The following is a 26,001-nucleotide window of genomic DNA, read 5'->3' on the forward strand; positions in this document are numbered from 1 at the left end:
ATGAACATGCGTATGGAGGCAGTGGTCAATAAACTGGACCAACATGAGCTGCGATTGAAGGAAGCTGAGACTAGGGTCTCCGACCTTGAAGATGGCGCTACCACTAGTAAGGGGCAGATATCGCAGATGGACAAGCTACTTAAGATCATTGCGGGAAAAAACGAGGATTTGGAGGCCCGCTCCAGAAGAAATAATGTCCCGATCCTTGGCCTGGCGGAATCCACCAATGTGGGGCGAATGGAGGACTTCATTGAAAAGTTGGTGGTCGACCTATTTGGCAGAGAATCCTTCTCAGCGCACCTCACGGTAGAGAGGGCGGACAGATCCCTGGCTGCCCGCCCACCCCCGAAAGCGCCGCCAAAACCAGTGATAGCCCGCTTCCTAAACTATAGGGATAGAGATACGGTCCTGTGTATAGCTCGCGAGAAGAAACAGGTGCAGTATGAAAATGCCCCGCTGGCATTCTTTCCAGACTTCACACAATCAGTTCAGGAGGCCAGGCATAAGTTCTCTGCAGTCAAGAAGAAGCTCCAATCGCAAGAAATCCCTTACGCTATGCTGTACCCGGCTAAATTAAAGATCCCTCACCATGGTAAACAATATTACTTCCAGAACCCACAGCAGGTTGAAGAATATCTTAAGCAGGATCGCCCGGCAACGTCCAAGGAGTCTAGTGCGAGAAGACGCTCTAGATCCCACTCCCCACTGTCGGACCCAGACTGAAACCTGTAATGTCAGCTAATTATCCCGGAGCCCGATCGGATATTCCACTTACAACAGTTTTCCTGCAGATGGTGATGTATTGACATTCTATATGCTTGTTTGTGAACTGCCCTGCTCTGCACCTCACCTCCGTCCCGCCATAGCTCCCCGCTTTAGCAGCGGAGTAGCAGGTGGGTGCGAGTATGGAGGGAGAGGGCAGGTCGTGAGCCCCTGGTGTTTTCCCAAGAGGGCATAACCCTATAGCTATGTTACGGTGGGTCAATGATTGTTGTACACTGATAGTTTTTTGGGAGGGACTGGTTCGTGTGCCCGGCGAGTTGGGGGTGCCGGTGTGGGAGGCGGGTGGGGGGTATTTTGTCACAATATTCCAGATTGCACAAATATCTAAGCTAGTCAATGTAGGGTCCTATGCAGATACTTCTGATAACGGTAATGGCGGACAACAACAATAACATGAACTGCCTTACGGTGGCATCAGGGAATGTACGGGCCTGAACAACCCCAGGAAGAAAAGGCAGATACTTGGTTATTTAGATAGTCACCACATCACAGTAGCTATGTTGCAGGAAACACACCTGAGCCCTGGAACAGTGCCCCTGTTCGCCTCAAGGTGGGCCTCGCACCGTTGCTTTACCCTTACTCCAGCTATTCTCGAGGTGTTGCCATTTTGGTCAAGAGTGTAGTTCAATTTGTTCTAGGCGGGACTGAGTCAAATGAGGGAGGTAGATTCTGCCTGCTTTGGGGCAGGCTTCATTCCTGTGATGTAATGTTTGCTAATTATTATGGCCCTAACACAGATGACCCTCAGGTGCTTCTCCGGGTCTGAAGTAAAATACAAGAGATTGGCACAACCTATGTTATGTGGGGAGGAGACTTCAATACGGCGCTGCAACCACAGATGGATAGGTCTCAAGCCTCCCCGGCTCATTACACAATCACGCAAAGAACTCTGTGAGATATTGTAACTGATAACCGCTTACTGGACTCGTGGAGACATATACACCCAAACCAGAGGGAGGGCACACATTACTCTACAGTCCACTTATCTTGGGCCAGGCTTGACTATATATTCATATCTGTAGGAGTGGCCCACTGCTTGAGTCGTGCGACCCATTTAGCCTGGACATATTCAATCATTCCCCAGTTATTGCAGAGGTTCGCATCCCCTTGCAGTACTCCCCATACAGTAGCTGGCGACTTAATCCCTCACACCTACAGGGTGCAGTGTTTAAGGCGGAGTTGGAGCAAGACATCCGTGATTTCTTTGAACGTAATATCCAATCTGTCCCCAGCATCACCACAGTATGAGCGGCATTCAAAGTAACGACCCAGGGTTGTTGTATATCTAAAGGGGGAGGTGTCCTCAAAACTTTATGAAATGACCTCTCTAATTTGAAAAAAAACTTAAGTGATTAGTAAACGATATCTGCACTAGTGACGGCAGTCATGCGCTCAGAGCCACCATGCACAGCAAACTGACTAAAAAGAATATGGTGAGACTGCTGACAGGGAATGCAAATTTCGGGGAAAACTGCACATGGCAAGAGTGTACAGGGAAGGGGATAGCCCAGGGAAGGCCCTTGCAGCTGCAATTAGGCCCCCTAAATTCTCTACGTATATAACGGAGATCCAGGATGCACAGGGCATCACTAATAGGAATCTCCCCGATCTATTAAATACGTTCAGAGACTTCTACAGCACCATGTACACCTCCCAAAGAGGCACCCCACTTAACCTGCCTGAATACTTTGATGACATAGCGTTAGCCTGGCTGGGGGGTACCCAGCGGAAATTCCTGAGCTTAGATCTGGAGCTGGACGAAATCACGGATGCCATTATGCAGATGAAGACTGGGCGGGCCCGGGGTCCGATGGTTTACCTATAGAATTTTACAAAGCTTACGCCCGATCCTAGCTCCTCTCCAGAAGAAAGTGTACTATGGGGCTATGGGGCAATGGAGGAAGGCTGTTTGCCTGGAACCATGCGTGAGGCCCTACTAACTTCATTACTGAAACCTGGGAAGCCCCTCTTTCTTGTGATTCCTACCGGCCTCTATCTCTATTAAATTGCGATACAAAAATTCTCGCTAAAGTATTGGCAACCAGACTTAATCTATTGATGCAGAGACTAGTACTCCCAGACCAGGCGGGGTTCATCCTTAGTCGAGCTACATCACATAATCTTAGGACCCTAGCTGCAGTTCTACAGGATATTGATCCCAAATGCTCAGCGGTGGCGGTATTTCTAGATGCTACCAAAGCGTTAGATTCCCTCGAATGGGACTACTTGCTAGGTACTTTGGAGCGAATGGGGATGCCCACTGTTTTCCTACATTGGGTACAACTGCTATATCACCAGCCAGTAGCATCAGTACTGCTAAACGGCGCTAGGTCCACCCCTTCACTGTCTCCAGAGGCACACGCCAAGGTTGTCCAGTGTCCCCTATTTTATTTGCCCTCGCCATTGAACCCTTAGCTGCGATTCTCCGACAGCACCATAATGATAAAGCATTGGTTTACCCCACTAGGCTACTGCTGAATTCCTTATACTCAGATGATATGACACTGTATGTGAAAAAACCCCACATAAATCTCAACCCCATATTACGAGAGAGAACTACATTTGGTGCTATATCTGGAATACAAATAAATTGATCGAAATCTGCGATCTTCCACCTTACCGACAATACACTACCGCATCAGCTGGACTACCCTCTTATATTGGAAGCTAACGATTTGAAGTATCTGGGCATACATGTCACTAGAGACAAAGATACGCTGATGCGAATCAATTATGGCACAGCTATGGATAAGATAACAGACCTCATCACTAAGTGGCTACGACTCTCCATGGCGGGCAGGATATCATTAATCAAGATTGCGCTGCTGCCGAAACTCTTATATCTATTCATTAATATCCCATACCACCCAGGGAGTTTCTTCTTCACCACACTTAGATCACAACTTACGAGGCTCATATGGGGTGGGAAGCGGGCGCGGCTTAACCTAAACACGCTGATGCTACCATACCGCCAGGGGGTTTTGATGTCCCGAATTTTTGATTCTATTATTACTGCGCACAGGCCCATTTTGCAATATACTGGTTCAACCCGCCACCTTTCATGCCGCATCTGGTGGAGTGGTGTGGCTCACTGGTTAGAGGCGGCAGACCCAGAAGCAGAGGATGGCCCGGGACCAGGGTTCAATTCCCGACGCGGCAGCGTCGTGGACCAGGGTCAGCAGACTCGATAGTTCTCGCCTCAGTGCCTTCTCTAACCAGGGATCCCACTCGGCAGCTCTGGGCATTTGCTTGCCTCATCTCCACAACGGCCCCCCACATACGCCGGAGATACCTGGTTTCACCCTGGAGATACCCAGTAGGGTCCATCTCACAGGGAGAGCCAGGACGGGTTCCCCAGTGGTCTACAGCACGGAGATACCCCATGTGGGGTGATTCATGCGCTTTACAAGACATCATAACATTACATTACATTACATCTGGCAGTTGAGGACGGCTAGATACCCCCGTCAGATTATCTTTTTACAGAAGTGAGGAAGCGCGATCGAGACCCGTCCACGGTGGACTGCACCATACTGGCATGGCACTGTATAGCTCTTAAGCTGGAGAACCCAATGCTATATTCTCCCAAGATGCCTCTGTCACACAATCCTCTACTAAGAGTCACGAGTGAGGGAATTTGCAGGAAAATGTTGGATGGCCTTAAGTATTACACCTGGGGGGATCTTTATATAGCGGGACAATTCCGTACAAGGGAGCAGTTCTTTGAGGCGGGCACACCATCATTTATGGATATATTTATATATACTAGTCTTTGGCAAAGCATTAAGGCGGTTTCCCCAGGTTTTCCCGCAGAGCCGAATATACTGACTCCCTTGCATGCACTCCTATAGGCAGACCCCCCGTCATGTCATATTCCTATTGTATAAGCATACACAGAGCGCGCCACCATCTCTCCCTGTCCGGGCCCGGCACGAATGGGATAAAGATTTGGATGCCCCAATGACTGATGACCAATGGGAACTTAGCTGCATACAGACAGAGGCCATTACAAGCAACAGCAGGCTCCGCCTCATTCATTATAAGTTTCTGCACCCCTTATATCACACCCCAGCTAGATTTTACAGATTTAGACTCCGGGAGGATGACAATTGTGCGAGGTGTGGTCGGGAGGGTGCAGACTTCCTACACCTGGCGTGGAGCTGCCCCCTGGTGGCGGAATTCTGGGGGCAAACATTCGACGGGATCTCGGAGATAAGTGTCCGAGTGTTAACCGTGTCCGCTCCTGGCCCTCTTGGGACTGATTCAAAACATCATTACTATACATAAGCAGTTTCTAGCAATGGGGTTGCTGTTAGCGAAACGACAGGGTGCATGCCGTTGGGGGAGGGCCGTGCTCCCAAGTTTAAGGACTGGATTCACTCAATGACTACTTAGCAGGATCACATGCACAACTATGTAGATCTATTACCCACTAAGTCATGCCCGAAAGACATCTAGGGCCCGCTAGCCTCCTATCTGTTGGCGCAAGAGGCTAGGAGGGAGACTCAGGTGGGTAGGAATGCCTTGGAGACAGAGTGTAAGGCTTCGCCTGGCACTCGATCCCTATCCCCACAGGTGGGTTTGCCGGATATATAGATTTATCCAAGAACACCGCGAAATATGAGGTGCCATGATGTAGATGCGTTCAAGCCTCTTCGCAGCATCTGTTCACATTGAAATCGGGGTCCTAAGTTTGGAACAATGCTGAGTTCATATTGCCCGAGTAACCTGCATTGTTTAGAACTTGAGTCAACTGGAGTTAAGTTGTTGTCTGCATTGCATGCGAATGGACTTTCTCGACAAAATTGGACTACCAACTATACTTTCTGGACCTACGCAGACTTTGATTGGGAGGGGAAGTTGTGGTTCTATTAATACTGTACGGGAAGGTCTCATGTATATGTATAACACTTTGACATATGATATGTGGACTTTTTTTTTCATTAAACTGATGTACCGTACGAACTTTAAATAAAGCTTTTCAACAAAAAAATAAACGTTGTGTTTTCTGCGCGGTAAGGTGACCTATAGCTTCCCTCTAATGGCTGTGATGGAATCATATTCGTGGACCCTTGTCTCATGTGTCCCAATATGGATTTATGACGGATTATTAGACTCGGCCAGCGGAGCCGCTCTGTTAAGCGACCATTCGCTGCTCGGCCAAGCCACGCCCCTCTACTCTGCCAACTTAGGGCAAACACAGCAAACACAAGGAGATGATAGACACTCACCCCCAGTCACAGACATAGGTTGAATCCATCATAGTTCTTTAGCTCACCTTGCCACCCCAGTTCAGACACAGCCCTATGCAAATCAGTCTTGACCCTGTGCCTCATGGGAACAGTCCAGCCTGAACTGCCAAGTCATGTCTTCCCTGGACCGGAAACAAGCATCCTGGGACAGGTTTCTAGTTAACAGCCGTCATCAGCCAGGCTAGCTGGAATCCAGTGGCAAAGTGAGCAAGGGACCATAAAGTGAGCTAAAGAACGATGATGCGCCTGTGGCCCTAGTCCAAGTGGCTCACCGGTCTCCTTGAGGTCCCCCAGCACTCCAGAGTCAGAGTCGGGGTCCACCGTGGGTTGACCACTCCAGGACTCCCCAATGTGGCCTGCAGCCTCTGCACGGAGATCCCCTCCCCTCCCCACCGCGAGGGGCCTGGTAAGGTTAAATCCGACATCAAAAGACACCCCTGCATCCAGCCGCCCTGGAGAAGAGAACCCGAGGTGCACGGACGTCCCCGAGCCCTCCAACTTACCTGCCTAGCTGTTGGTTCCTGACGCTAAAAACCAAAACCGGCAATCCCAATTGAAAACAACAGGCACCTGTAATGACCGGATTCTCAGAACAGGCAGCTCACCATCCGTGGCTAACCCAGTCGTCACGTAACGACACTCTTCTCAGGCCACTATTTACAAGACATCTAGAATACTCACCTGAGAAAGTGAAAAGAAGCTATTTACATGCCTGTACAGTCAAACATACCACTAACACCTAATGGATTCCATATCTTATCCTATATTTACCTCATTTTACATCTATCTTTATAGTCCCGTAAGACTGTCTCTTTAACGTCACCCGATGATGTCTTTAACGTCACCCGACGATGTCTTTAACGTCACCCGACGATCTCTTTAACGTCACCCGACGATGTCTTTAACGTCACCCGACGATGTCTTTAACGTCACCCGACGATGTCTTTAACGTCACCCGACGATCTCTTTAACGTCACCCGACGATCTCTTTAACGTCACCCGACGATCTCTTTAACGTCACCCGACGATCTCTTTAACGTCACCCAACGATCTCTTTAACGTCACCCGACGATCTTTTTAACGTCACCCGACGATCTACACTAATGGGGGATAACTAATAGGGGTTCACCTTTAAGAGTTATTTCCCAAATGAAGTTCACACTCTCACCCCAATCATCAGTTACCTTTGCAGAAGGGCATATCCCATCCTTCTGTATATACCTGGTTAAAAGGAAAGGTTAATCTCATTCATGAAAACAACATTCAAAGATATTGGTCATTAGATCTTTATTCTACAATCAAACATGACAGAATGAGCAGAAGACAAATAAACTAAGTTAATCAACACCTATGACCTAAGAAGTTGAATAAAAGTGAATAGTTACATGTATTCTACACTAAGCTCAGAACGCCTCACCTTAGACGTGTGTCTTTCCATCTCAGCAGCGGAGCTGATCCCTCTCTCTCGTTCTCTTCTATGCGCTTGGGACTCTGCTCTCCCTCTATGGCTCACAAATACACGTCTGTACCGCTATGCCTCGTCTACTCTGCCATGGTTCCAGAACACTCGAACCCTCTTCTGGTCTTGGTCTCTGCCACTCCTGTATGATGTCACTACAGGACTTTCAATCACTCTCCTTCTTCACTTCAGAATTTCGATTAGCTGATGGTATCAATCTCTATGCACCAGCCTTCAGACCAACTTCTTCGGTCTTCTCCACACGTTGCTCTCCCTCTACTCTACTCGCTCCTTGATAATATAGAGCTCACTTTCTCTATGGAAAATTCCGGCATTAGGCCGACTCCCACCGAATTCCTGTACCAGTCCCCGGCCCCCTTCGTCCTCCGCAGTGGCTACCTGCGTATTGCGTCTAGAGCCGGGGAGACAAACACATTCCTTCGATAAGGGCCAGTCTTGACCGGTTCCTCTCTAGCGAACAACAGGATGAATTCTAAACATTACCTTTACCCTGCAAGCGCCTCGGACAGCCGAGGCAGAAATACAAAATGGCTTCTCTCTAGCTTTCGGGCCTGTAGGCCTGAGAAAACGGAAAAAGGCACTAAACCCTGTCAAAGCACATAGTTAAGCCCTACAAATGAATGCAAATGCAACTAGGACTGAAATGGTAATAAATTATAGTCACCACCAGTCTGAAAATACCCTAAAATTACCCTGTCGCTACAGCACCCGATGCCAAAACAGCACCCTGCACCCAGCTGCCCCTGTGCCGCTGCAGGTGTTCTTTGGGTGCTAACTTGGATCCACCTAACACCAGGAGCTTTGCTCCCACAACCCTGTGGCCTTCTTGTGAGCAACCACCAAGTGGAGGCCCACAATCCCCCCTTGGATAACATTGGGCCTCAGCACTCTGCATCCGGTGGCCCTAGTGCCGCTGAGGGAGTTTTGAGAGTGCATCGTTGACCCTGGGGAACCCTTGTTCTAACCCCAGAAACTCAAACCCAAAGACAGAATAATTACCTGCTAACCGATAACTTCATTTCTCTCCATAGGAATACATTGACTGTTTTTCCTTTAAATATGTTCTGTGTGGAGTTGATTTGAATGAAAAACTACATAAGTGCAAAACTGATTTTACTTACCTTTTCTCTAGGAAATGTCCCAATGTGATATCTAAGCATATTACAATGAGTAGAAAAAGTAACTTAAAAAGTAATCTGAAAAATAACTTGAACAGTAATTTCAACCTATTGACTTACCTGTATTTCAATCAACTGCATTTGAACTAGCATTCAGTTGCAAAACATTTCATAAGATTTTTCAAAGCATTTATTTCACTTACCTGTGCCAGGCTTGGTTTGGTTCTAGAAATAAAATAACTTAATATTTGTATACAAAATAAATTGGTCTGAGTTTAGTCTTTGAGTGTGTGCAAACATTTGCTGATTGAGTGTGTATAACAAATGTTTAACACTACCCTCTGATAAAACCTTACTGCTCTCCCACACTGCCATAAATAGGGAGTAAGGTGCCATCTACTTTTACCTCTGCCTACCTTTGGAGTTCCATTGGACTCTGTACATACTATACCTTATTTTGGTATAGTATATACAGAGCCAACTTCCTACAGTATTTCATTTCTTTTTCTTTGGGCATATCCTATCTTCTGTCAAACTACATATTTCTGCTGCTTCTGCACTATCATCAACTGTTGGGGGCTTTTTCCCCTTCCTGGGGGTTGTTCCGCTCATACTCTGCATCCCCGTATTCGTCTACAGCTTTAGTTAGATTTATTACCTGTTTCTTAAGTTTCCATTTTGTGTTGGTCATGTTTTTCACTTGTTTCTCCAGCCTCCATAGGTTTCACAGTGTGAGAGTGCCACATCGACTGTGTGTTGCCCTTAGTCTCCGCCAGCCCTTCTGTTTAAACCTAGCAGACGTCGTCGTTGTCTTCTTCATGGTGGACTTCTACATGCGGTTTACTCTTCATTTCGCCTGTTGCCTCCTGCTGGCACCCTTCCTCAGTCGGTGGCATTGGTTTTTGGAATGTTGACCTTGTTTTTCTGTAGTGGACAATGCCTTCCACTTCCTACTCTTTTGTGACATTGTGTTGCTGTTTTCCAGCCTTGTCTTTCTGTCTCCACCTCAGTTATTGTCATATTGTCTTCTTGACGACGGTAGAATATATTATCTCTGTCCTTCCTTGGTTACCTCTGTTCTTAGAGTATTCTTCGTTTCTCCACTTCTTGCCCTCCCATTCACTGGCAGAGGATGTGGGTAACCTTCAGATGAGTGGATATACTTTTTCTTACTCTGTATGGCTTGTCTCTCTATGGGAATTGATATGTTTTTTATATGCATATTTATCCTTAGATATTAATCTTTGATGTATATGTCTATGCATGCATATACCTATCTCTTGTATGGATCTCTTTTACATCTGAAAGAGACACGTTGGTGATAGATTTCTTACCTTAGAATATCCCCAGGTGTCACTGGATTGGAAAGTTTTTTGTCAGCAGTACCCCTGCGCGTCGGTAGGCGTCGTAGTGCAGCTCTGCATACATCGCTGGCGTCGTAGTCGCCGAGGTGGCGTCGTCGGAGCTACTTAGACATGCCCATGCGCACTGATGTCAGTTCTTTCTTTTTCCGTGCCTGCAAGTACAGATCCGAGAGAGCACGGTACCCTTAGTCAATATTTTTGACTGTTTTTCAAGAGACTTGATCTCTTTGTTTGTCTAGTAATCGACTTCTGGTGCAGTTGGGATGCCCGGGTGAAAATCCTGTATGGACTGCCATCGGTAAATGTCGTTGTTGCCTGTGGCCTACCCACCCTTGCCAGGACCGTACGCAACTTCGGATGACATACAGGTATTCCTGTCGTCCATGGGTCATTTATTTTCCCCATCGGGTCCCTCCTGAGCGCCTGCATGACCTGCGGACCTCTTGGGTGGTTCTTCTGCCGTGCCGTCCCCTTTGGCCCCGATTACGCCGGCATGATACCCTGCTGTGCCTCCAGCCACGGTGCAGCCTCCGATACCGGCCTCGGTGCCACCTTCAGCACTGGCCTCGGCGCAGCCCCCGGCTCCACCCTCGGCCTTGGTGCCGCTTCCCGCGCCTGGCACGGCGCTGTTGTTTTCAGGCCCAGAACACGGCACGCCTGTGTTGACGTATTATCCTCAGTTTCCTATTCCACGAGGGGATTTTTATCCCTTTCTCCAGGCTCCTCGTTCTTATCGGCCTGTTAAACAGCCGGTGGACGAAGGGAAGTACAGCAAGGGGTCTTATGACCCTCTTGCAGCTGAGGATGATCCAGACTGGGATGCCTCTGTGGAGGATCCAGGCGATCTGGATTTATCTTCACTCCCTGGTAAACTGTCCCCTTCTGCCTCCGCACCCACCAGAGAGGAAGAGAGGCTCTACCGTCTGGACTGACAAAGTGCGTTTTCATTCTACTTCAGCCGCACGCTTCAGTTCTGGATGGCTAACCAGCTCCTTGTTGGCTACATTAGCACCAAGAAAGGCCGGACCGTACACAAAAGAACTATCTCTCACTGGGTTGTCTTGTGTGTTCAAGCCTGTTACTCTTAGGCTAAAAGGGAACCTCCGGTAGGGTTGCGCGCCCATTCGACCAGGGCGACAGCGGCTCCTGCGGCATTGGGACGCAGTGTCCCACTGCAAAACATCTGTCAGGCGGCCACCTGGGCCTCGCTCCACACTTTTATTGAGCACTAAGGCCCTGATAGTCAGGTCCAGAGAGACAACTTCTTGGCCGTTTGATTCTCCGAACTTTCTGGTGTAATCTCACTTTGCAGACCCACCACTGGGGTTGGTATTGCTTGGCTATGTAGTCTAAGGTAAGGAATCTATCACTGACGTGTCTCAGATGCACAAGTTACTTACTTGTGTACCGATATATCTGTAAGAGACATTAGTTAATGATAGATTCCTTACCGCCCGCCCATCCTCCCCGTTCTGCGAACTGTTCTCTAGGGGTCAGGTCATCCCTTCCGGGGGCCTAGTTCTTTTGCACCAGTAGTCGGTCTCTGGCATGGCTCTGCATTCCTGGCGCCTTGAGACCCTTCCGGGTGAGTAGTGCGCTATACAAATGACGTGATTGATTGATTGATTGAAAGTCGTGTACAGAACTGACGTCAGCGCGTGTGGGCACGTCTAAGTAGCTCTGACCTCATCTGGGCAACTACGATGCCAGCGATGTATGCGGAGCCGCACGACGACACCTACCGACGCGCAGGGTTACTGCTGATGAAAAGCTTTCTGGCACCTGGGGATATTCTAAGGTAAGAAATCTATCACTAACTAATGTCTCTTACAGATATATCTTTGCACAAGTAAATAACCTGTAATTCAGGTATATATGTGTGTGTTGGCCTTCTCTGTAACTGTGTTTTACCTATACCCTTCTTGGTGACCTGGTTCAGCCTGTTTGTCTGTACTTGCCTGTTTTATTCCTTCTCTTAAGTGAACGTCTCATTTACAGAGGATGTCCTATACATCCTCAAGGGTCTTAATGTAAAAGCAGTTTCTTTACTGTTCTTGTTGTTTTTTTAGCAGTCCTTTTCTGCATTCATTGTTCTCTTTCGCCTGCATTCTATTATTGGAGGTCTATTTTTTTCCGAACTCAGGATAGTTTCCTTATCGATTGATGGGTGCTCTTTGTTTGTTGTATGTGTTCCTGTGACTTAGCGTGCTGTGTATGCTCCTTCCATTTTGTTTTGAGCCTGGACTCTATGAATTATTGTACTTGGTCTATTTGCAGTTCTTGTTTTCATTTAATGGTTCTATACCGAGTTTCTCACCGTCTTATAGCTTTCTACTCCCTATGGGCTTCTCATAGTCCGTCTTGGAGATCAGTCCTTTCAGTTAGCATTTGCTTCACCTATCATTTTCCAAAGCAGTACCTTTGTGCGTCGGTAGAGGGCATTGAGTGACGCTGTAGTGACATTGTCTCACGGATGTTACATGATAGATTCACTGTACACCAAGGTGTTTGGTACCAAACACCTCGTCTTAATACATCCATACTAATGACAGTGCTTGATTTATTAACAAATACTCACAGAGGTCATCTTAGGTGCCCCTGAAAAAGTGCAGACTACTAGTGTGTTGACTGACCTGTGTTGACCAGCCAGCCCCCATAGACACATTTCTGACCACCTGAGGTGAGAGCCTTTGCTCTTGGTTGACTGGGAAAAAACTCTGGGCGGAGGTGGTCACACCTCCTCCAAGTAGGATGGTCATTCCAGGGCGGGAAGCTTCAAAGGCTCTGTTGTCTTTAGGTGACCCCAGCCCTCTCCAGATAGTGAAGGTGCCCACCCTCCTGTCCTGACCACAATTTTTGGGGGCGAGACAGGCGGGTAAATGTTAGATAAGGAGGTGTGCCCACAATCAGCCAGCACCATCCTAGGGCGGGCCAGCTGATGTGTACCCCACTTTTCAGATTTCTCCATGTTGTTTTGTCAGGAATTAGCCTTCTAGGGGTCAAGGCTATGCCCACTTCCCACAGCAAGTGGTCATATAGAGGGCGTAGACACCCTAAAGGTAGGCAGCCCATTGGCTACTACCCGTCACTCCCCTTAACACCCTTAAATGGAGCATTGAGGCTTCCTCCACAGTTGGGAGAGTGTCGATTTTTTTTGTGTGTTCTCCCATCTTGTGCCTGAAGAGGTGTCTAACGTTTTTCCCACCTTCATGACCTCATTGTTGGCAAATTCCTGGTATTAGGACACACAGACACTATGTCCCAGTAAAGACAATAACATACTTATTAGTCGATGCAGTAAGACTCTTGATGGATCGAATGTTCTCTTTTGTGGAGGGATTAAGGTTGATTGCATGTTAAGAACAATGTGTAGGAACAGACACAAAATGCTTCAGTCCTTACAAATTGCAGGTATCAAGAAATTGCAATTAATAAGTCCATGTATGTTGTTCTGACCATGCATCAAGTAAATTAGATATTTAAAGTGCATTTGTTGATAAAAAGTTCTCTAACCCGTTTACCGCGGCACAAATTCTGCCATTGTGCGGGTGAAATAATGAGGGGGCGTCGTTCGGACGGCACCCGGCCGTCCTCCGCACACGCCCACCGTGACATCAGACGGCCGCCGAGGTAAAAGAGCAATCACATTTTGGGAGTCTGTAAACAAGCAGAATTGTATAGGAGGTGGGCGAAAGAAAGCTCAAGTATAATCAACAAAGTTTTCACATTATTCAGCAGTTCTCTCACTACCGCACCTCCTCTGCCAATTGATATATCTGTCGTTATTTACTTTATATTTATCTGGTAATTTCTGAGCCAGCAAAGGTTTAGAAGTTTTGCAAAAAAAAAGTCCACATGCAAAACAGATTTCGGGACATGTTATCAATATGAAATTAGACAAATCCATGTCCTCTAACTTTATAGAAAACAAGTTTGAAAATCCTCTTTAGATTACATTAACACGCAAGTCCACTTTCTAAATGTAAAGGGAACCTTCTATATTATGCACAAGCGGGTGTGGGTGAGAGCTGCGCACTAACACATGTAGTAGGGTTGGGAAAATCGCAAGCTTATTGGTTTGAATTTGAGCACTAGATGAAGATTAACTGGAGAAGCCCCTCTATAAAAGATCAGTTGATGATTTCTCAGCCAGTGATGTGAAAATGAGAGGATTCTGTGAATGCCCCCTGCATTATCGAGGACAGGGAGGCTCTTTTGGGCTCATAATTGAAAGAACTTGAGATTACCAACCAGGGTGGATAGGTGGATTTGTCCCTTTACCTCCCTTCATGGGTGAGTTGTGATTTTCTTTTTGTTTTCACACCAATGACTGTAATACTCCAAATTGCCTTGAAAAATAAACTTCATTGCAATGTTTGTGACCTAATAAAGGGTAAAAATGGTATGAGTGGACTGAGTACATACTTCTGTGGTGGGGGCAATTGCCTACAGAAATATGGGGGAAGTCAATCCACTCTGACCGTTCTGCTAATGTTTATGGTCTTCAAATTCGGAAAAAAGCTAATTTTTCAGAATGTTAAAATAGATACAAAACTGTGTTTTTTAAAACTTTTCACTGTTACTTTATTGTCAAATATTTTCTGCTTCGCCATTGAGCATACTGCCTTTTCTTCGCTCTCTTTATATACACCTATAAAAAATTTCCATTTCTTCTTTCTGCAGCGACCTCAATACAAAGAACTGAAGGAAGTTCTTAATCGAATCCCCGAAATTAAAGATAATTTCTTGTCGACATATGATAAAAAAGTTCTTAGTGCATCCATTTCACCACAGGACTACACCCTAAGGAAATATCACTTCAAACAACTTATCCAATGCTTCATTGGGGTAAGACTTTAACAGTGCACACAAACGACTTAACATTGGCCATTGTATTTTGTGGGGCAGATGGAAAACTCATTGTGATTGGGAATGATTGTACAAATTCTCAAAGGGTTCAATGTGCTGAAAGAAGCCTGCCAAAGAAGCTTTTGTTGGGCCCACTAAGTAAAATTAAAACAAATCAAAAAATGTAACCATGTTTTTCGTGTCACGGTGTACAAAGTAGGTAATGCATTGCTGATGGCTACATATTCATCATCTCTGTAATCTACTCAAGGTGCCAGTTTGGATCTGGAAAGTTTAGAAACGTCTCCCTTGCGCCAGTAGGTGCCTCCTTGACTCTGGGAACAACACTAGATAAGACATCGTGGAGCTATATAAAAAGCCACCCCAGATCACTGTTCCTTTTTTCACCCCCCCTTCAAAGCAAATTGGATTTGCTCTCCTGAGAACATTTCCTCACAGATAGTCCTTTTGCAGTGTTTGACAGACTATCTCCCTAAAAATACCAGGGTTGAAACTTTCTTCCCTGTCACAAACAATGTCATTGTCAGACTCTCACAACTACTGTGTGTGGTGAATGGGGCTCAAATACTAAGTCATGTGAGAAGTGTGACTTTATGCACACCAAGATCTTTAAAGAGTGGGAGGCGAAGCTGTTCATGGCGTGGGCTGCAGACAAACATCAGAGCTTTCATCTCTCTAGATCTCAGTCTTGTACAAGGACTGCCTTCTGCTTATCTTTGGACAGCCAATCCTCAAAACGGGCCACTTCTTACGACAGGACACGTCCTCCAGAAAGAAGCACAGGAAGCATTACAAAAGGAAGCCTGAGATTCCCAATGTTAAACTATTTCAAAGGTAGGTCTTGACATCAATGACTTTGTTCCATGACTCCGACCTCAATGTCGTATCCTTGGACCCAGTTTTGATAGAGATGCACATAGCATCTCTGACCCTTACAATTTCGGACCAGTTACAAATATTCCCATGCTAGTCAAAGTCTTGAAAAAATGCATACAACAACAATTGAGGCAACATATCTCTGAATTTAATCTGTTAAATGATTTCCACCTGACCATAGTACTGAGACAGCGATTCTGCATATCGTGGATGATGCACTACTTGCCCTTAACAGCAATGAAACCGGTCTCCTACTCGACCTTTCTTCCACATTCGACATGGTTAACCATACCAAAATGCTAGATCCCTTGAAAAATAGGATGGATTTAGGGGGTACAGTCCTAAAATGGCTTAGATCATTCTTAGAGAATAGAACACAAAAATTTAGTCAACCAAACATTATCAGCTTCCTCCAGAAATTTGATCGGAGTTCCTCAGCGCTCGACACTATCCCCTGTAATATCCAATCTGTACGTAGAGCCACGCACAGAAACCTTACAACAAGCAAACATCTCCTTCCGCATGTACGCAGATGACACACACCTTTACATCAAGATTACATCGACAGAAGAGATAGATATCATGAACCAAGCACTAAAGAGTACCATCCATTGGCTAACCAGCAATCACTTGAAGCAAAACCCCCATAAAACTGAATTCCTGCGAATTTCCCCACAGAAAAGCACTCCGAACATCCTAGAGTGGACCAATCTGATCACGGCACTAAACGGTTCACCGAGGATTGTTGGCTCTACCAAAACTCTGGGGAATCATACTCTAGAGCTCTAATAGCCCACTCAGGGTCATGTTTGCGCCAAAGAAAACACCAAATAAATAAATAAATAGCACATATTTGGCCTTGGTGACTGCTCTGGATCTAGAGCATCTTGCTCCATTTTCAGAGTTTCAATTCTTTTGCGCAGATCCTGCACAGATTGTGGCTTTCACTGTGTTGGCCCCTTATCCAGTACTGGGGTATCTTTCATAGATTCACATGCTTGTGTCCTTTCCCGTCGAGATTGGAGTCTCCCGTACATTTATAAAGGTAATGTCACCATAGACATAGTAGTTAAAAGGCCTAAGGCCTCATATTTAGTAACATTTCTAAGTCCTTATTTAAAAAAGGACCAAACTTAAGAGAAAAACCAATAAGCTGACACCACCCACTAGAACCATCCTGAAAGGAGCTCCAGTCCCCCAGATTTTCTACCACACGTCGGGCTAGGGAGTCTCCACTGAGCTCTGCTCAGTTTTTTCCTCATAACTTCTAATTATCCTCGATTTCAGTTTTTTTCTTGGATTCAAGGTATTGTTTCAACTACAATTCTTGTACCTGAGTGAATTCCATTTATTTCTTCATGTTGGACACACCTAAAAACGGCCCTTTTAGGTGGTACTTACAGAAAGAAAAAGCTGCACATCGATGACCACCATAAAGATTTCCTTTAATGCCTTTATTTTGATCATAAACCAAAGGATTGTAAGGTAGGTTGCACTTTTTCATGAAAGACTTTAAAGAACCGTGAGGGGAGGCTGTTATTATGGCTGCAGAGGATTAAAGACAGGGAGGACCCTGTATCTTCTGAGGAGAGCGAAGGTTCCTCAAGATCCTCCTCAAATAAGTCTAAAAAAGACAACTGGATGTCTCTCCAGGTCACTGCTTGCAGCAACCTCCAAAGAAGACGCATAAAAAGTCTTCAGAGGCTACTAAAAACAGCCTCCCAGAGCGTCTCCTTCGCATCAGAGTTTGATTTCTGTCAAAAAATTATTTTAGAAATCAGCTTCAGACCCTCCTGCTCCTCTGGTGAAGGTAAAACATGCTATTAAAAAGCCCTCCTCAGACCAGTCGACGGACAGCTCGTCCATGGCAGTATCGACGACAAGACCTTCACTGACTGTTGTCGGAGTAACTGTGTCGGCGACAACCGTCGCCACGGTTTCAGTCTGGTCAGTGTCAATTTCATTGTTGACGGCGTCTTCGTGGACGAGTCAAGGTCATTTGTCGTCGATGGTAAAGATACTCAGAAAATCGGCGGCGGCGAAGATTCTGACGACCATCCCGACTATGACAACGAGTGCTTTGTCGATGGTGTTGCCTACATCAATAACGAGTCTACCATCGACAACTCTCTCGTCGACTATCTTTCCCATTGCATCCTAGATGACAAGAGATGTTTCGTCGATGACGGTATTGTCATCTATGCCTGTTGCATCTGGGACATTAATACCAATGCCTGTCGATGGTTCCTCAATGACTTTATGTGTACCGACTACGACCTCGTTGATGACACCAAAATCTAGATCAGGAAAACTAGAGACTGACACCCGCATTAACTTCTCCTAGTAGGGTTCAAGCCTTATTACCAACTCAACTCTTGGATGACAATTTGGACGAATACAGCTTGTTTGGGGCTGCACAAAGTCCCTCGGAGTTGAACGTTAAGTAACAGGAAGTCTCTGATGATGATGACCAATTATTTTCTTTTTTCAAAAACCTTTATTGGAGGTAAGAAGTATTGTCAATCGATTATGAGGGAGGAGAGGAAATCGTGATCCGTTCAATTCCCTATAGTTAAATTATAGCTAATCAAAAATGGAAGGATCACTTGTCCTGCATAACATTGGGTATGCGGGAACGGTTCTTAAATCCCAATAAAAAACCCTCATACACGTGTTCACTGATGGTAACGTTAAGCGGTATATCACCCGTTTAGAACTACAACTCAAATGAAGTTCTGTAATAGATACACTAAGTAATACTTAGGAGTAACTCTCACTTCTTTTCACTTCACCCCCTGGTCCTGAAGAAAGCCCACCCGACCTCCTGGCGAATGAGGGCTGAAACATGTCGACCTATTTTCACATTCTTTGCGTGATTGAGTCATAATAGCTCTTAATCACCCACATCAATTTTATTGCCTCTAAGAACCCGGAAAGAATAAAGAATTGTATCTGGAACCTAGAGACTTTTAACACACTTCACCTTTCACGAGCACCATTTCTGGTCACTACTGTTTTAACAAAGGGTATTACCTCCAGGTGGAGGTTGCATAACCACTAAACCCTATGATTATCCAGACACGTGTGAGAAAAAGCGGAGAACGAAAATATACCGCTTAACGTTACCATCAGTGAACATGTGTATGAGGGTGTTTTATTGGGATTAAAGAACCGTTCCCGCATACCCAATGTTATGCAGGACAAGTGATCCTTCCATTTTTGGTAAGAAGTATTGACCACAGCATGGTGCCTACAGCCCTGAATGGGCAAGCAACGCAAAGTAATGTTCTGCAAAGCTTTATAGGCAGAAGAAGGATTCACAGCAAGCTGCCTAAAACCACATCGGGCCGGCCGCGTTGGTTGGTTCAAGCTATTATTTAATTTCATTAATAATTTCTCAATCGATACACCACCAAATGACATTATGAAGGACCATCAATTCTAGCATTGATCAAACAATCCCTCCCTGAGAAATAAATGAAAACCACTCCCTCTCCCAAGCCCTTAACGCCTGTATTGCAGTGTAATAAAATACAGAACAACACCTTCAAGCCTATATCCTAGAGAGGTATGACAACAACATTATATAGGAAACAACATCCATCGGGGCAGGTCATGACTTAATTCAGCTTGAAAGACCCGGGGAACATGTCTCCCCTCAATACTTTATCTAGACACTTCCTCGTGATACCTACTCACAATGTTTGTGCCTCCCTCTTACCCCCATGGGGGGAAGAGTGCAGGGTGCCTCACTCCTAAAGACATGAGCCATCTCTTCCCATCTCCTGGGTCGACTCTGTGGTTTCCTGTGAGGAGATATGCGATTAGTTGGTTCCAGATGTTTTTTGGACGTGACTTAGCCGGGAGCAACTCGCCATAACACAGCGATTGTTCCTGTCAGGTAGTCAGGTCCTGTATCCACTCCTTGAATTTAGGGTCTCTTCCCCGTCCCCATTTACAAGCCACTCTGCGGTTGACTTTAAGGAAAACCAATGCAAGGAACTTTCTGTACACAGTAACTATGTCTTGTGTGCAACCCAGTAGCGCCACTACCGGGTCCGGTTGGAGCTGTATATCTAACATTCAGGACATGCCCTCGAGCACCTGTAGCCAGTAGTCCAATATCTGCGGGCATTGCCATGCAAAGTGGTAAAAATTCGCCCCCTCCTCCCCGTATCGCACACACCTATCCTCCTCACATAGTCCGAACTTATAAAGTTTAGCCGGGGTATAGTATAAACTATGTAAAAATTTATAATGAATGAGCCGCAATCGACTACTAGCAGTAAGGGCTTCTGTCTGTTTGCAGCCAAATTGCCATTGATCATCAGTTAACGGTGTGTCCAGGTCTGTGTCCCATTCCGCACGGGCAAGTGGGGTGAAAGATGTCGGGCCTTTTGTATATGTTTGTATAATAGCGAGGTGACATGTCCCGGGGGTTCAGTTTGTAGAAGTGCATGCAGCGGTGGCAGTGTGGGTGGCTCTGAGGGAAATGACGGTACAGCGGCTCTGATGCTTTGCCTGATTATACTGTACACAAAGAGGTCCATTATCGTGGGATCATGAGCGCCCAAAAATTGTTCTCTAGTGCGGAAGTTACCTCCTATGTAAGGATCCCCCTAAGTAGTGTACTGTAACGCCTCTAGCATCCGACGACATTGCCCCGCGTAGGTAACCTGCAAAGACGGGTGATGCACCAAAGGCATCCTGGGCGAGTACAGCATTGGGGCATTCAGTTTGACGGCAATCTTCCTCCAAGCCATGTTGATGCAATCGACCGTGGACCGTACTCGTCCCCCTCCTGAAGTAAAGAGGTAACCTAAGGGGGGTGTAGGGGCCATATGACCATCTTCCACTGCCAAATACGACATGAATAGGGGCGGGTGAAACCAGTACACTGCAAAGTGTGGCCGAGCGCAGTAGTAATAGAATTCAAAATTGGGGACTTCAAACCCCTCCCCCCCCCCCCCCCCTTGTGAGTATGGCAGTATCAGCAAGCTTAAGCTCAGCCTCTCTTGTCTTCCCCACCAGATTAGCCGAGTAACTTGCATTTTTAGTGTTTTTAAAAAAACCTCTCTGGATTGTACAGAATATTAGTAAAAAGATATAACAATTTGGGTAAAAGATTCGTTACTTTGTCCATTATGACTCCGTAGTTATTACGCATCAGCTCCTCTTTGTCCCGAGTAACTCGGATACCCAGATATTTAACTTCATCACACTTCCAGAACAATGGGTAGTCTAGTTGGTGCGGCTTAGTCGAACCAGTAAGAGGAAACACTGCTGACTTGGCCCAATTTATGTTTTTCACAAAATTGGATTAAGATTGTCTTGTGGGTTCTTAACATATAGTGTGATATCGTCCGCGTGTAACGAAATGAGGAGCTGTCTGGAAAGATATACCAATGCCCGTTCCTTGTGGTGCTGTCTAATTTTTGCAGCCAGGGGTTAGTTGCTAGGGCAAACAAAATGGGGGAGAGAGGCCAGCCCTGCCGTGTGCCTCTCGAAACGGTGAAACCAGCCGATCGGGCACCATTGAGAAGCACAGTAGCGATTGGTTTTGTATACAACAGTTACACCCAACCCAGAAAAGCAGGGGCCATTCCCTTTTTATCGGAGGGTACCAAGGAGATAATCCCACTCCACCGAATCAAATGCCTTAATGGCATCAAGGAACACCGCAACAGTGGATCTGTTAGGATCTATATCCTGTAGCACGGAGGTTATGAGATGTAGCGCGAATAGGGATGAACCCAGACTGGTCCGGCAGGACCAGTCGCTCCATCAGGAGAGTAAGCCGGTTAGAGAGTACCTTCACCAGTATTTGAGTGTCGCTCCATCAGGAGAGTAAGCCGGTTAGAGAGCACCTTCGCCAGTATTTTAGTGTCACAGTTAAAAACTGAAAAGGGACAATAGGACTCGCAATGGGTCGGGGATTTATCTAGTTTGAGTAGTGAGACAATCTGGGCCTCTCTCATGGTTACGGGAGACACCCCTCCTCCCTGGCTTCATAGAAGACCTCTTTTAGTATGCGGGCCTGTTGATTCAAATGTCTTATAAAATGCTATAGGAAGGCCTTCCGACCCAGGTGAACACCTTGAACGCATTTGCATTATGGGCGTAGTGATTTTGTCTAATTCCAGTTTGTCACTTAAAAATTTCCGTTGAGTATCATCGAGCCACGCTAAAGCTGTGTCCTCGTAATATTGAGGGAGTTCAAGTGCTTGTCCTCTTTGAGAGGTGTATAAGGCCTTGTAAAACACAATTGGTCTGGGAGGTTCTTGTGGATTTCCCCTTCCGAGTCCTGATTTTCGGCTATATAGTTTGAGAACTTGGATGGGCGAACTAAATTAGCTAAAACCTTCCCTGGGCGATCTCCCTCCCAATACACTCGTGCTACATGATATTTACTCCTGAATTTGCATTCTCTGTCTGCCGTATTCGCATACTCTTGTCAGCTTGTCGCGCAGTTTGGCACAGGCCTTCCCCCCTTCTGCTGAAGAAAGACTCTGCTCCAAGATTTTAATGTCCTTTTCCAGCTGGCTTAGCTCTCTCCGTATGTCTTTAAGGATCCCCCCACCCTATCAATCAATCATTTGTAAAGCGCACAACATACCCGTGAGGGTCTAAAGGCACTGGATGGGGTGGGGGGGGGGCGCTACTAATTGAACAGCCAGGTCTTGAGTATCCTCCTGAAGGTCAGCAGGTCTTGGGTCTGTCGTAGGCTCAGTTGGAGGGTGTTCCATGTCTTGGCGGCGAGGTGGGAGAAGGATCTCCCACCGGTGGTTGTTCTTCGGATGCGCAGGACGGTGGCGAGTGAGAGGTCGGCGGAGCATAGCTGGCGGTTGGGGATGTAGAAGGAGAGCCGTCTGTTGAGGTAGGCTGGCCGGTCTTGTGGAGTGCCTTGTGGGAGTGGGTGACGAGCTTGAAGGATATCCTCTTGTTGACTGGGAGCCAGTGCAGATTTCTCAGGTGGGGGTGATGTGGCCATGGTGTGGTACGCCGAGGATCAGTCGTGCTGAGGTGTTTTATATGCATTGTAGTCGTCGGGGCTCCCGCGTAGAGGGCGTTTCCGTAGTCGAGTCTGCTGCTGACAAGGGCTTGGGTAACTGCCTTTCTTGTATCTGTTGGGATCCATCTGTAGATCTTGCGGAGCATGCGGAGGGTATTGAAGCAGGAGGAGACGGCGTTGACTTGCTTGGTCATTGAGAGCGTTGAGTCGAGGATGATTCCCAGGTTGCGTGCGTGGTCGGTGGGTGTCGGGCTGCCCCCAGTGCCGTCTGCCACCAGGAGTCGTCCCAGGCTTAAGGGTTGGAGCCGAGTATGATGACCTCTGTCTTGTCCGAGTTCAGCTTCAGACGGCCGGTCTTCATCCAGTCGGTGACGGCCTTCATTCCTTCGTGGAGGTTGGCTTTGGCGGTGATGGGGTCCTTGGTGAGGGAGAGGATCAGTTGAGTGTCGTTGGCCTAGGACATTATGTTGAGGTCGTGCTGTCGGGCTACATGTGCAAGCGGGGCCATGTAAATGTTGAACAGCGTTGGGCTGAGGGAGGATCCCTGGGGTACGCGGCAGATGATCTCGGAGCCTTTGGAACGGAATGGGGAGGCGGACGCTCTGGGTTCTGCCGTAGAGGAAGGAGGTGGTCCCATCCAGAGCCTTGTCTCAGATCCCTGCGGCGTGGAGGCGTGCGCGTAGTGTGCTGATGTTGTTGCGCAGGTGGGGTGTAATGGAGCTGCTTGCTTTGTTGAAGACGTGGTGCGGGAATGGGTCTGACGGGTCTGACGGAGAGCCGGAGAGGATTGAGCGCATGGTTTTGATGGTGTCATTGATGCTCACGCTGGCCCAGGCTAGCAGGGAGTCGTGGTCGATGGTGTACGGAGGGTCTGTTGTGTTGCTGTTTGTTGGGACTGTCTGGATGATCTGAAAGAAACACGTTAGTGTTAGATTCCTTACCTTAGAATATCCCCAGGCGTCAGTCTGGATCCGGAAACTTTTGCGTAGCAGTACCCCTGCGCGTCGGTAGGCGTCGTCTGCAGGCGTCCCCTGCGGCTCCGCGTCCGTCGTCGGCGTCGTGCGCTGTGATGACGTCGCTGGAGTATATAGACGCCGCCTCCGCGCGCTGACGTCAGTTCTTCTTTTTTTCTGCGCCAGTGGACGCAGATCTGAAGAGCAGTACTCCGGTCTTTGACCAAGTTTTTCGATTGTTATTTCTCTAATTGTGCCTGATAGGATGCCTGGGTTCAAGCACTGTGATGACTGTGAGCGCACGATGTCGGTCACAGACCATCACCGCCTCTGTCTCCGGTGTCTGGGCCCCGACCACGACGTGGACTCCTGTGTCGACTGCCGGGCCCTCACCAACAAGGCTAGGCGGGAGCGGTCCCGCAAGCTACTGGAGCTCCGGGTGTCGGCCCCACGTCGGGACCGGGAGCGGTCCCGGTCCGGCTGGAGGTCGAGAGAGCGTTCGAGGGATCCCGAGCTTCTCAGCATGTCAGTCGGTCCCCCGATCCGCCTGCCCCTTCAGGAGGACCTTCTGTCGCAGCAGCAGGGAACGGTCCTCCACCCGAACCTGTCCAGTCTCCACCTCCATGCTTGGAGATTGAGCGGCGGCAGTTGAGGCCATTTGACTTGCCTCCTGAAGTCTGTGATGTTATTCTGGCAGCCAGGCGTCCCTCCACTAAGTCGGTATACGCCTGTCGGTGGAACAGATTTGTGGCATGGTGCACAGCAAAGGCTGTGGATCCTCTTTCTGCCCCTCTTTCGGAGGTTCTTCTGTTTCTTCTTTCTCTTGCCCAGCAGGGCTCTGCTCTGGGCACTATCAAGGGCTACCTTTCTGCCCTTTCAGCCTTTTTGAGGCTTCCTGATCAGCCTTCTTTGTTCAAATCCCCGATTGTAACTCGATTCTTGAAAGGCATCACTCACATGTTTCCACCTGTTCCGTTTGTGATGCCTCAGTGGGATTTGAACCTGGTTCTGACTTTCCTGATGTGTGCTCCCTTTGAGCCCCTTCATTCTTGTCCTCTCCGTCTCCTGACTTTAAAGACGGCTTTCCTGGCTGCCATCACCTCTGCCAGGAGAGTGAGTGAGCTCCAGGCTCTTTCTGTCCAACCTCCTTTCCTGTCCATCCATCCTGACAAGGTGGTTCTGAGGACTAGACCTTCTTTCCTGCCCAAGGTTGTTTCGGCCTTTCACATCGGGCAGTCCATCACCCTCCCTTCCTTCTTCCCGCCTCCGCATCCTTCAAAGGATGAAGAGCGGCTCCACCGTCTGGACCCAAAACGTGCGCTTTCATTTTACATGGATCGCACACGCCAGTTCCGGGTGGATGACCAACTGTTTGTTGGCTACGTGGGTGCGAAGAAGGGACGGGCGGTCTGTAAACGAACCATCTCTCGATGGGTCGTTCTCTGCATCAAAGCGTGCTACTCTTTGGCTCGGAAGGAGCCTCCTGTTGGGCTGAGGGCCCATTACACTCGGGCCACGGCGGCTACCACTGCCCTGGGCCGGGGAGTCCCCTTGCAGGACATTTGCCAGGCCACTACGTGGGCCTCGCTGCACACATTTGCGAGGCACTACTGCCTGGACAGTCAAGTCCGGAGGGATGGCTTCTTTGGCCGTTCTGTCCTCCAGGACTTTCTGGTGTAGTTTTGTATTGGTTCGCAGACCCACCACCGGGGTTGGTATTGCTGGGGTATGTATTCTAAGGTAAGGAATCTAACACTAACGTGTTTCTTTCAGATGAACAAGTTACTTACCTTCGGTAACGATATATCTGTAAGAAACATTAGTTTGTGTTAGATTCCTTACCGAACCCACCCATCCTCCCCGTTCTGCGAACTGATACCTAGGGTTAAGGACATCCCTTTCAGGGCCCTAGTTTTACATGGCACCAGTGTTGGTTCTCTCATGGCTCTGTGTCTCCTGGCGCGGAAAAGCTGTGTGCAAAGAACTGACGTCAGCACGCGGAGGCGGCGTCTATATACTCCAGCGACGTCATCACGGCGCACGATGCCGACGACGGACGCGGAGCCGCAGGGGACGCCTGCAGACGACGCCTACCGACGCGCAGGGGTACTGCTACGCAAAAGTTTCCGGATCCAGACTGACGCCTGGGGATATTCTAAGGTAAGGAATCTAACACTAACTAATGTTTCTTACAGATATATCGTTACCGAAGGTAAGTAACTTGTTCTTTAAGCTGTCTGCTATCTTGCAGTGGAAGAAGGTGGCAAGGGAGTCACACAGGGCTTGCGATGGCG

General features: G+C 47.5%; 1 protein-coding gene across 3 annotated transcripts in view; it reads left to right on the forward strand.

Annotated features, from left to right (window-relative positions):
* Positions 1-26,001, forward strand: part of LOC147706848 (exportin-5-like) — a 1,626,836-nt gene that overhangs the window by 1,533,269 nt on the left and 67,566 nt on the right. For 2 of the 3 annotated variants that reach the window (XM_086926008.1, XM_086926007.1), the window contains one exon: positions 14,681-14,845. In XM_086926008.1, the coding sequence (XP_086782134.1) occupies positions 14,681-14,845 (165 nt within the window). Of the gene's footprint in view, positions 1-14,680; positions 14,858-26,001 lie in introns of those variants that run through there. The other variant, XM_086926006.1, reaches the window with a different exon arrangement.

Source organism: Lissotriton vulgaris, chromosome 6 (assembly GCF_964263255.1).
Source record: "Lissotriton vulgaris chromosome 6, aLisVul1.2, whole genome shotgun sequence".
Lineage (NCBI taxonomy): Eukaryota > Metazoa > Chordata > Amphibia > Caudata > Salamandridae > Lissotriton > Lissotriton vulgaris.